We start from the raw sequence: 12,237 nt of genomic DNA, 5'->3' as shown, positions 1-12,237 counted from the left end.
TTGATAAAAAGAGTGTGTGGGCGCCAGCAGGGAAGGTGACATTAGCGACAACTCAGAGGAAGAGGAAGTCAATCAGCAGAGCGAGAGAGAGAGGACAATAGTGTGGCATGAGAGGAAAGCCAAGCAGGGAAAGCAGGAGTAAAAACACACACACGCACGTTGTTTCTGTCAGCAGGTCATGACGGAGTGCAGGACTGCACAAGCATGCATCTGTCCTCACTTAGGGATGGCATGTGCCTGCTCATTAAAGTGCATTTGCATGTGTGTGTGCACTCACGTGTAGGAGTGTGTGTGGGGGATCAAAGGGCTGTCTTATTTGCACCTGGTAGGACCATGCAGCAGTGACTCAGCAATGACGAGTGGTTGTGGCTGTTCCCTGTCACACAGTTGTGTTAACCTTTAAGACAAAAGGCTGTGACGCGTGTGGGCCTCTGCTAATCCGGTGAGGAAAACCATCTGAATGTCATGTATTCTTCCAGCAGCTATTGAAATCAGATTTAACACGTGCGGTTTAGGTCTCTCGGGAAACCATTCAGCAAGTCTAATCGAATTGTAGGGGAAATTTTGGTCACCGGGAGTTATCCAGCAATCAATTGCTAGAACAAAAGTAAGAAAACGCAAATTATAAATGCTGTAATTTTAACTGGCAATTTTCATGCAGACTGCAATTTAATTGGATGATGAAATCATCCACCTATCCAACTATTTTTCTTCATCCATCCAGCTGCTTATCCAGTTCACGGTCATGGGGTTCGGGGGGAGGAGGACTTGGGCATGTCACCAGTTTATGGTAGGGCTTTATATAATTATATTATTGAAAATTATTCACAGCTTAATGTGATTCTGACTTTAACTTCTCTTTAACTTCTTTGTTCATCACTTTCCTAAAGTCCCAGTGTGCCTGACATGTCCTCACTTTTTTTGAAAATATCCAATGGCCATGAATTCAATGTTCAGCCACTACAAAGCAAAGAGGAATGAATGCATCGCTCGGGTACCCGTTGTCCTAGAATTTTTTATTTCAGTTTACTGACCTTGTCAGAGCATATTTCTCTGAAATAGCTTTGTTTTTCTTGTTGCTGCATCGGTGCATTTATTTAAAGGAGGCCATCTTTCACACAAACATGGATGAAATGAGAGATAGGTCAATAAGCTAGCTGTGCTGAAGGTCACTACAATGGGAGTGTGTCGTAGTTCAGTATTTAAACCCTGCAAAACAAGATGGATTGCCATGAAATTTTCTTTTGACATTTATGATCCCCTGACAAATTATTTGAATGTCTTTAGTAATCCTCTCAATTTACCTCTAGCTCCAGCATTTGCCAAGAGAAACCACTCCGGTGGGAATGTTGTCAGAGATTCATCGATCATTTAGTTAAAATTTAAGTTCATCCATTACTTTGGTTTCTGACACATTATTTATTTGTTATTTATTTGTAACTTTATTTGCAAATAAAATGCTTTCTCATGTGATTCAGCTGTATTTTATGTTTAGCGGTATAGGCTAAATGTTAGCATGCTAACATGCTAAGTTAAAACTGATATGTTCACATGACATCTGCAAATCACAGTAAGCATGTAAACGTCTACGGGAAATCTACGTCCAAACGTAAAACGTAACCAGAAACTCCTCTTAACTCTACACCGCAACCTTCCACGCCATTCGGTTGCTGTAGGCTACATCAACCCGACATGCAGTTTTATTTCTCTAGAAGGGAATGTCAAGTTACGTAGAAGGTTACGGCAAAGGGTTAAAAGGAGTTGTAAGTTATGGATTAACTTACAACTTACGGATGTGGATTTCCCAATGAAGCATAATTCAGGCATAAAACAGATGATCTAACACTTAACTGCAATCAATGTTAGCATGCTAACATGCTAAGTTAAAACTGATATGTTCACATGACATCTGCAAATCACAGTAAGCATGTAAACGTCTACGGGAAATCTACGTCCAAACGTAAAACGTAACCAGAAACTCCTCTTAACTCTACACCGCAACCTTCCACGCCATTCGGTTGCTGTAGGCTACATCAACCCGACATGCAGTTTTATTTCTCTAGAAGGGAATGTCAAGTTACGTAGAAGGTTACGGCAAAGGGTTAAAAGGAGTTGTAAGTTATGGATTAACTTACAACTTACGGATGTGGATTTCCCAATGAAGCATAATTCAGGCATAAAACAGATGATCTAACACTTAACTGCAATCTACATTCTGTATAGCTACATTCTTGTCCAGATTACACTTCCCAACTCCCACGCCTGGCAGGATGGAGCATAAAGGTGAGACAGTCCTCCTTCCAAGAAAATACTGCAGGAAGCAGTGTATCCATCACTTGTGGAGAAAATTTACAGGTTTTTCAGTGGAAGAGTTCAGGTTGCAAATGTGATGAGTGCTTTCCTTTTAAGTCAATGATGTCATCTGGATTGGATCATCAAATTGGGCAACAACTGTAATTTTACACCTGAAAAGCAGCCTTTCAAGATGACTGTGAACACGACAGCTCCTCTCTCTTTTTTAAAATCTTTTTTCATGTGGGCATGCTGCTCTAGTCTAGTCTGTGGGGAGGAAGAGATAAAGTTGTTGTTCAGTGACTACATCAAAAGCCTTTAACCTGCTCTTACAGACCGCACAAGTAGTTTTACAAATTATGTGAAAGACAGGCGAGGTGAAACATGAGTTTGATGTTTTATTTAACTGTGACTGGTAAGCATGAAAGTGCATTGGAAACCCACAACAGAGTGACTGTGAGCTGCGTTTGGTTTACGAAAAACCTTCACAGGTACTGTAGGAAAGATGATTCACCAGTCAGAGAGCTGTTAGGACCACGGTATTTGAAGAACCCCGTACCCCTGGGGTAAACTGCATCATCTTTTTTCACATGTTTACTCAGACCACCCAAATGCTATCCAACTAGACTGCAAATTAGGATTCCTGATTCCCACCCTCAAACTAAAAGTGTTGCCTAACTTTCTTTAGAAAGAGGACACAGGGATAAACAAAAGTACATTTCAAACTGGCGGTGATGACAGCCTGTTATTAGGGTACTCAGAGCCATGGTTGGATTAACCACCTTGGAGGCCTTGGGATAAAGATTTCTTGTTGGGCCCTTGTTGACCTCTGCTGTACACTGTAACAAACTGTTACAAAGCTGCACTATACAAGAAGCAATTTACAGCACCGTCTCAACCAGAGACCATAGAACTGTGGGGGAGAGATATTTGAATGAAGTAACTTCCACCTGCACGGCATTGTTACTTCTGTAAATAGTTAACTTAGCTAACAGAGCAGCAGAGCGTGTCTGTTACGTGACCAAGTGCATCCATGCTTGGAGGGCTGATTAGAGCAGAGCATTAAATGAACTGACTGGGTTGGGGGACAACCAGGCTTTTGTTACCTAGGCAACCACAGCCTTGAACGTTGGCTTAGTAACCAACTAGCTTCAAAGCAATGTGCAACAAGCAAATCGCTCCTTGTGCATTAGCTTAAGAAAACTGAAAGTCTGACAGAAAACCTTTCCCCATTAGGAACACTAATTGCTGTTTCCCATTAATTGTTCAATATAATGTGAATAGCGTTGCATGCTGGAGGTTAGTTACATTGGTAATGTTAAACACATTCTAAACCTATAACTTTTAACCAAACGGTGACTAATTAGTAACTTTGCATGTATTTTTGGGATGATGATTTAGCATTGGAAACACACAACAGATTGGCAGTTGATGTTTTCATGAAGTTTTGTAATGCTTTAATGTGCGCCGTGTTATGTGTGACAGAGAAACCGATGATAAGGACAGTTGTAACATTGCAACATGAGTCTAATGCGACTAAATTTAACAATAGCTTGCTGGAAACCCTGCTGAAAGTATATTACTATTAAGATCTGTATGTACAGATTTACAGCTGTCAGCATTTACTTTCTATACAACTCCTATGAAGTTGATTACTAACAGCGAGTCCTTTGTGCAAAAATGATTGCATTGCAGAGTGCTTGTGACTGTACCTTCTTTCACCAATCAAAATCAGGTTGGGACTGCCTTTAAGATGTCCACACTGTCAACAATGGTGAAGGAGAAAACTTTAACGAAGACAGTTTCTGTAACCTAGCAACAATAAGCATTTGAGAGAGGTGCTTAAAGCCTTGTGTGATTCCAGCACACACAAAAAAGCTACGTGTGGACAAAAAAAACCTTCTAGAAGCAAGTCTTGTCAGTCATCTTCTGTAGCTCATAATCTGTGCTTATAACACTTTTTTCATATGCGATTTTTGTACAGTGTTCCTAGTCCATCTAAAGGTTCAATCTATGTTATGCTGAGAAATGGAAGACACCCTATTTATTCTGTCATTTATTTTCATAATTGACACATATATTTCATCAGACTTTAATTTCAATTCAGTTTTTCAATTCAACTTTACTTAAATAGTGCCAAACAACAACAGCAGTTGTCTTAAGGTGCTTTATTTTGTAAGGTAGATACCCTAGAATAAAACAGAGTAACCCCAACTGTCAAACAAGGAGGCAAGCAAGCACTTGGGGCCAGCAGAAAGGAAAAATTCCCTATTAACACCTGCCGTGACTGGTTGGGGTGTGAAGGGAGGAAAACGGGACAAAAAGCATAAACTGTGGAAGAAAGATTAAATATTAATAATAAGTAATGATTAAATGCAAAGTGAAGACAAAACACTCAGCATTCAGTGTCAGCCAATCTAGTCTAACTATAAGTTCTATCAAAAAAGGAAAGTTTTAAACTTAGTCTTAAAAGTAGAGACAGTGTCTGTCTCCCAAATCCAAACTGGGAGCTGGTTTCACAGAAGAGTAGCCTGAAAGCCTCCCATTCTACTTTTTAATACTCTAGGAACCACAAGTAAGGCAGCAGTATGAGAGCAAAGTGCTCTCTTGGGGTGATACGGTACTAGGAAATCTTTAAAATAAGATGAGGCCTGAATATTTAAGACCTTGTATGAGAGGAGTAATTTCAGTGGGAACCAGCATATAGAAGCTAATATGGGAGAAAATATGCTTTCAGACAGTCAATCTCAGTACAAATGAAAAATGAAATTAAAAAAAGAGTCTTATATTGTGGCTATGGCTTGTTGGACAGCCATGTGGCATTAGCCTTTCCCAGTGTGTCCCAAGTTAAAGTAGGTAATAAAAGTAGCACTGGGTCACCTTTCCTTGAGAGAATTTGGCCTGTTCTCATTATTGATCTTACTTATGTGACACTTTACTCTGTTTGTAATTTCCATAAGCAGTTTACCAAAACCAGAAATAACCAAACATGTAAGTACTTAAAATTATTTTCTTCACTTAGACCTCTTAGCCCGAGGAGGATGGTATTTAGACGTGAAAATTGGTTACAAATTTTCAATTATTCTACACAGACCAACATGATATGTAGTTGACCTTGCTTCGGGTGCCCCTGGGGGTCTCAGACTCTCTTTGCCCAGTTCATAAAATAGCTTTGAAAAGAGTTCAAATTCAGGGTGTTTCCCATCAGTAAATGATGAAGATGTCTCTGAACTCTGGGTGTGTGTAAATAGATGTTTGACAAAGATAATGAAGTCAAGATGAGTGGAAAGTTGAAACCCAACACCAAGTCACCTACTGTGCTGTATGTGTAGCCCATAATTCCAGACTACACCCGTCATGTGCACGCCAAAGACAATCAGTCCCTCCCTGCTGCCATCGAGGCTGCTCCCTCACAGGGTGAGAAAAGGTCCTGGCTTTGCTTGGCTTGAGGTAAGCAGCAGCATCATAAATTCAATTTTGAAATAACAGAATCCAGGATATCCCGTGGTTAACCACCAAGGCACAGATATCCGATTCTCTAACCAAAAGGACAACCCTTGTCTGTTATCCTGTCAGATAGCTGGAATATGGATGTCTTAGGAGATTTCTCAAAAAACAGAGACTCCTGATGCGTGCGGCAGTGAAGAAATGTCACATATTTAACAATCACGACTAAACTTTTGCAGCCGATATGAACCTTTAAGGCAAAACTTGACACCTTTCACCCTATTATTTACATAATACATGTCACAACCTTGTTAGTACAGGTGTGTTCATGCACATGTGTCATTCCTATACTGAAACCAGCTGTGTGATGCAAGGTGAAACTATAGCGGCCATAGAGGCCCAGCCCCGACTACACAATGAAGACATCCTTAGAGATGGCCTGTGTTTACTGTAGGGTTGTCAGGGAGTCCTCCACCTACATGGCAATAAGGAAAGACATTATTTACTTTGGCTGGACAATGATGGCTCTAATCAGATCCCCATGATGTGAATACACTGTTCGGCCTATCACCACCCATTTCCAGTTTCTGTTCACCTTTCACCTCCTCACCTAAGACCTCCCTGTCATCTTATAGAAACATTCTCTATGGCTGCCTGAGTGCCTCGGTTTAAGTACAAAACCCACAAATGACACCCAGCTTAATTTGAAATTTGTAGGTATTTGCTCTGAATTTGTCAGAGTAAACTGAAATTAAAATTGCTGTCTCCATATGCACAGACACATATCTCTCACGCTAAAACCTTTCACAGGCCGCGTGTGTAATTGTGTTCTCTCCATTTGCCTCTTCTATTGTCATTCCCGCTCACCAGCATGTGAAAAGAGTTCAAGATAAAGTAGGTCACTCAGGTTGGGGAAACTGTCATGTCTAATTGCCACACCATCTCTCTTATCTGATCTGGCGAGGCTGTTATTGTAATGAAATACCAGTGGAGATGAGCCAGGAAAGGAGAAGATTACACAGCATGAGCCATTCATGGCACAATCCATCCCTTCATTGCCCTGGGTTTTCCACACAGTGAGTTCAGGAAGTATGGTGGGGCATGTGAGGGCTGGATGTGGGCTGGAGGAAGAAGGCAGGATAGCTGAGGTAACCACTCTGATAAGTCGATGCGTCTCTGCTCTGCTTTGTGTTCTGACATGACAACCCTGTTTTGAATCAGTGCCACGAAGTTAAGACACAACAAAGGACGATTATTTTCTGAGATGGAAGAGTCAGGTTCCATCCTGGTACTTTAATGAGTGGATGTGAATTTCAATACATCATCACAAGACTGCAATTAATGAATAACACATTATCATCATGGGGTCAGTTTTGCTTGTCAAGGCCAAATCAGGCTTGCTTCTCTCATAGGCTGCCCACTCTGGTAGCTCATCGTAATGCTGCCCTTTAGTGCCCTACCATGGTTTCACACGGTACTGCAGTACTTTATTTTCCCTGATTATTTTACTTAAAAGCAGAAAGTCAGTTGTTTTTACTTCCATACCAGCGGTGGATGATTTAAGATAATCTTCAGGCTGGAGAAACCAAGAAATCTTTGTGATTTGAAAAATACACTTGATCTTGGTTTCTCAGTCTCATTTACCAAAATTACAGGAGTGTTAGTACTGATTTCAACTGTTTAATGTTTAAATGTCATCAAAATATTTGGATCTTGAAATGATGCTCTTTTTTTCACATTCCAGTTCAGATTAAAGAAGCGATTAGTGGTTGCGTGTAATGGAAAGCAACAGTAGTGGTTTAAATCATGGTTTGGATCGATTGACGGGTATCACTCGTGTCTATTAGGCTGAGGTTTGTTTACAGACCCGCCAAAGCTACATGGAAGACAATCAAAAGAGGCCCCTCGCTTTCATTCTGCCAAAAGCTATCCTTTTAAAGACAAGTGAAATAGTGCGGAAAGTCATCAGAGTTGATTTTTCTGGTGGTTTTATTTGATTTGCATGACTCGCGGTTCCTCTGTGATGACAGTTCAGCTGTGATGTTTTATTTCTCTGCTCGCCTCGGGCAGCAACGTATCTTTTGTTTGATCCCTCACAGTTTTTAGGAAAGACATTATGCTTGAGCCTCCGGTGCCCCTCTCCTCAAGTGCTGTGGGTGCTCTGCTGATCATCTCGCCATCTGAGTTGTGGTTTTGGTCACGCAGTTGTCGAGCACGGGCAGCAGGTACTGTGATAAAGCGGCTGACGACATTGATGTGGTAGCTGCGCAAAGCCAGCAGCTTTTTAACACAGAGATCGAAGACATTGTTGAGGTCCTTGCGATCTTGCTGCTGGACAAAACTCCTCAGGGACGGCTGCAAGGAGATGTCGTTGATCAGTTTCTTGTGAAGGGGTGGCATGTAGTCCCTCATGTAGATTAGAAAGGAAGCTGGGGAAAAACAAAAGCAGTGAATTCTTTACATTCATCTCTGGCACAGTTGGGATCATGTTATTGACAATTCGTCAGCCTTTTTACCACTTTTTGGTTCATGTTTGACTCCCAGAAGCTCGTCAAAACAGTGCAGCAGACTGCTTTGTGCAGCACTCCCTCCTGAATACCTCATCGGCGCTGTCTGGACCCCTTCATAAACCAGCCCCTTTGGCATACACGGGTTGTCTTTCCATCTAAGTATGATTATGTGACACGGGCACGCACATAGGTCTCAAAAACATGTTTCACTTTGCAACTATGTGAATCGAGAGAAAACAGCAATAGATTTCTATACCCAGACAGGTAGATCCTCATAATGCCATAGAAGACTGAAGGGTCCACATGCACTTAGGGAAGAAAAGAAAACAGTTGTTAATGGGATTCATTTTACAATAATCACGAAAAAAAAGAAAAGAAAAAGGCAAGAATTGAATCATTTGCAATCATTAAAAAACGTTTTTCTTTCTTTATCAATGAACCTATCCCAGCTGGCTTTGGGCAAGAGGCAGGGTCATACATTTCAAGACAGCACAGGTAAACGTTTCAGTCATTTACAAATAACTCCCAATTTAAATTTAAAAAGATTCAGGGAAGGGAGTTTTCTACCCGTGTTAAACATCATTTAAAGCTCTGAGAAGTCTTTGTATGCTGAAAGCAAACAACAAACAGCTGTGATCTTTGGACCCTCGGCTGCCACTGCATTGCAAACTATGCTAAATTATTTAACTGCATAGGGATAAAAACACTTTTTGAAACACAGTTAACAACTCAACCAAAAAAAAACATACATACTGTTTAAACAAGATAGAGAACATCATTTCAGCAATCATACCGCATCATATTCCATACATATTAGAAAAGCAAGACCAAAGTTAAACAAGTCCATGTCCTGAACTAACCCTAACCCTGTCTACAGCATAATGTTTTGGGAGACCTGGGTCGTTGACCCAGAGTTTTGAGTTTTCATTATTATTGAACTTTGATTTTGCCATTATTTATCATTTCTAGTCTTTTGGTGTCTTTGTTAGAGTTCTCTGTCTTATGGTTTATGTTTCTGTGTTCTATAGTTGCGCTGTCTCCCCTGTCAGCTGTATCCCCTTGTCAAGTCCGTGTCTCTGTGTTATGTTTCCTGTTTTACTTTGAAAGTCCGTGTCTCATATTAATGTATCTGGTTTAGCTTCCCTTGTCTCGTTAGCCCTGATTTGTCCCAGCTGTGTTTCTCTCCTGTCTCTCATTCACTGATTGCTCCCTCTGTGTATTTAAGCCCTGTGTTTTCCTCTGTGTTGTGATCTACTGTCTACCATGCTGTGTGGTTTGCCTGTCAACTGGTTTGGTGCTTAGTTTATGTTCTTAGTTCAGTTAGGTTTCTGTTTTCTACCATCCAGCAATAAAGCTGAGTTTTTTGAATTAACGTTTGCCTCCAAGTGTCTGCACATTGGGTCCTCCTTACCACCACTCCTGCCTGCACATCAGCCTTCACATAACATAACGTGCAAACATTTTTGGAAAAAGGCTGTAACACATTTAGGTTTTACATCTGAATAAGTACCTTGCATCAGTTTGAGTGCGTCAGTCATGTCCTCAATAGACCGGCTGATGATCTCCAAGCCTCTGGCCACAGCCTCGGTGTCGCCACACCTCACACCATTGATCACCGTGGGAATATTCTACAAAGCAGTGGTTCGGTTAGAAATGTCCTCGCTTTAAGGGTGCCCTTATATTTGTCAGTTAACAACAATTATCAAGCGCACATTTTAGGATGTTTCCTGTTTTTAATGTATCTTCACCTTCACCGCAGGAACTCCAGCTAGCTCCACCAGCAGAGTGACCAAGAAGAAACCTCGGGCACTTTCTCCACCCGGGAGGCTGACCAACAACTCCAGGTTCCTGTTTGACAAATGTAAGCCATGAAACTTTGTGCATATTATAGTATGATAGCACATATTGTATTATACTGTGTGCAGAAACAGAATTTTACTCACTCCATGTTGAAAGGCCTGGCACAGCAGATATACAGATGGACATGAAAAACAGGACATATTTATACACATTTGCTGGGTTTACTCAAACTGCTGGCAGGAGATTAGCGGCCTTACCCGTCAGGATCTTTCCTCTTCCAGTTAGCCAATACTGCATCTGCATGTGTGATAATTGGGGGAAGCCCTAAGCGTTGTGACACCTCCCAGTATGGAACAGCCAGACTGCGTGGCAGTATCTTAAAAGAATATGAAAGAGAAATCAGTCATAATAACTGAATCACTTAAGGTAACATGTAGCATTCAGAAAACAGGAGGCAAAAGAAAAAGAAAAACTAACAGACAGTTAGTTACCTCAACTGTATCTTTCTCTCCCTCCTCCCAGACGTAGCCCATGGTCATCATGCTGAGAGCCAGGTGGGCCAGTCGTAACTCTTTGTGTTTCTGCAGAAAGTTGCTGCTCAGCAGTGGCATCTGGTCATAGACAACTGTACTGAGCAACTGCTTCACAGTCATCGTGAATGGTGCTTGTCATTATAAATACCTTGTTAATACGGGAGCGCAACTCGTGGGACTGCGCAAGCTCTGGGATTCTCAGGGCGATATCCATCCATGGCTGGTAATAAGGTGGAAGCTCTTCCTTTAAATGCACATCATGAGAAAATGTTAATGTTGGTCAGTACCATTTAACACAACTGTAGTTGGTGTAAAATGCAAACAAATCCAAGTTCATGTTGTCCTCAAATGGCAAAGCACCAAATTCACTAAAATCCAAATGGCTCAAGGGGCTCAAAATGAAATGTTCACAACTTGTGACCATCATGTGTGTTGTGTGCTTGTGTCCAAGCAGGACCTTAACTTACTAAGCTTCTTTTTTAGGAACCAGTTCTCCCATCCATCACTGTGCTTCATGTTTTATTTCTGACTACAGAAGTTATGAACATTATTGTTCTCTCCATTTTTGCTCTCTTCTATATGCAAAAATGTGATTTTGTAAACGTCTTCTAGGAATAATGCTCACTTCCTTCATCTTTGTTGGTCTCAATCAATACTAAAGTTAATATTTTTATAACAGCTTTTTTGGCGCTATAAGGATTAATGTAATTGGCAAATTCTTATTAAAGGTTTGGTTTTTAAGTAATACAATGTGAATAAAATGTAATAATGTTACATCACAAACTTGAAACAAGCAAAGCTAAAATAACACACACAGAACTTCAAAAGAGCTTTTCAACGTACCAAAGGATCTGGAAGGATGAAGCCGAGTTCTTCTGAGACATGGTAGGACTTCAGAGAGAAGAGAGCTTCGGTCTGGTCTGTTTCAGCAGAAGCCATAGAGAAAACAAAGCAAGCACCAAAAACTGCAATGATCCTCTGACAAGCTGAATGATCCCGGACACCCCAGTCTGGCTGGACTTGAGCACAAAGATATTGCTTACACAACCTTTATACCTGAGTTCTGCTGTTGCACAATTCCAACTGTAGAAAATCAATACTTCACTTTGTGAATCATATAGTATGAAACAAATAATCGGTGTCACGCTTGGTTGATCTATAACCGTCCAAACTGTTAAAGTTATGCAAAGAAGAAACTAAAGCCAGTTGGGATGCTTTGCATGTTGTAAAAAAAAAACAAAAACGCCTTGTTGTTTTCCCACATTTCCTACGGGTTATCAGGAACGTAACTGATAACAAATAAGGAACAGATATGTTACTTTTACAAAAGCACAATCATTTGTTTATCAGCCTTTTGTTTAAGAACTCTTTGACAGCAGATTCATCTGAAACAATAAATAAATACGCTAATAATGAGTTAATAACGTGCGTAGGCGTGTCTTTTTCAATTTGTATTCATATCCTGAAGATAACACGCTCTTTATGTTTTGACTGAGAGCTATAAAAGACTGCTACTTAAACAAAAGTGCTCCATATATCTGGAACAAACTCCCAGAAAGCCTCAGATCAGCTGAAACACTCAGTTTATTTAAATCCAGGTTGAAGACTCACCTATTCTCAGCTGCATTTGAATAAAGCACCAAATCCACACTTTT

At 40.7% G+C, this 12,237-nt stretch overlaps 1 protein-coding gene and 1 long non-coding RNA gene across 4 annotated transcripts; one reads left to right on the top strand and one right to left on the bottom strand.

The window, feature by feature from the left end:
• The first annotated feature begins 403 nt into the window (after positions 1 to 403).
• LOC146657238 (uncharacterized) lies at positions 404 to 10,698 on the top strand. Its single transcript, XR_014914044.1, has 4 exons — positions 404 to 607; positions 725 to 790; positions 10,009 to 10,110; positions 10,572 to 10,698. It is a non-coding gene; the product is annotated as an uncharacterized LOC146657238 (long non-coding RNA).
• Positions 6,992 to 12,044, bottom strand: ido1 (indoleamine 2,3-dioxygenase 1). Of its 3 annotated transcripts, none has more exons than XM_085425197.1 (10): positions 11,426 to 12,044; positions 10,731 to 10,826; positions 10,541 to 10,630; positions 10,307 to 10,425; positions 10,193 to 10,207; positions 9,998 to 10,097; positions 9,760 to 9,877; positions 8,506 to 8,557; positions 8,256 to 8,404; positions 6,992 to 8,168 (listed from the first exon to the last, which is right to left on the bottom strand). In XM_085425197.1, exons 1-10 carry the CDS (start codon positions 11,519 to 11,521, stop codon positions 7,771 to 7,773), a joined length of 1,233 nt encoding a protein of 410 aa, XP_085281323.1. In that variant the 5' UTR covers positions 11,522 to 12,044; the 3' UTR covers positions 6,992 to 7,770. The 3 variants fall into 3 exon arrangements, with proteins under 3 accessions (XP_085281323.1, XP_085281321.1, XP_085281322.1); XM_085425195.1 differs by having other exon boundaries at positions 10,541 to 10,660; positions 11,426 to 12,042; XM_085425196.1 differs by lacking the exon at positions 10,193 to 10,207 and having other exon boundaries at positions 10,541 to 10,660; positions 11,426 to 12,042.
• Between the last annotated feature and the right edge of the window lie 193 nt (positions 12,045 to 12,237).

The sequence above is a fragment of the Rhamphochromis longiceps genome, linkage group LG12, assembly GCF_057381845.1.
Source record: "Rhamphochromis longiceps isolate RC_006_pf linkage group LG12, R_longiceps_female_GT1.1, whole genome shotgun sequence".
Classification (NCBI taxonomy): domain Eukaryota; kingdom Metazoa; phylum Chordata; class Actinopteri; order Cichliformes; family Cichlidae; genus Rhamphochromis; species Rhamphochromis longiceps.
This window is presented reverse-complemented; position numbering and strand designations above follow the sequence as displayed.

Bases quoted from the DNA above. Each gene is read 5' to 3' on its own strand.
- ido1 (XM_085425195.1), bottom strand. From the start codon at position 11,521: ATGGCTTCTGCTGAAACAGACCAGACCGAAGCTCTCTTCTCTCTGAAG. The intron at 10,827-11,425 runs GTACGTTGAAAA...GTGCATTTAAAG, and splicing joins TCATCCTTCCAGATCCTTTG to GAAGAGCTTCCACCTTATTA. The intron at 8,169-8,255 runs GTAAAAAGGCTG...GTTTTTCCCCAG, and splicing joins CAAACATGAACCAAAAAGTG to CTTCCTTTCTAATCTACATG.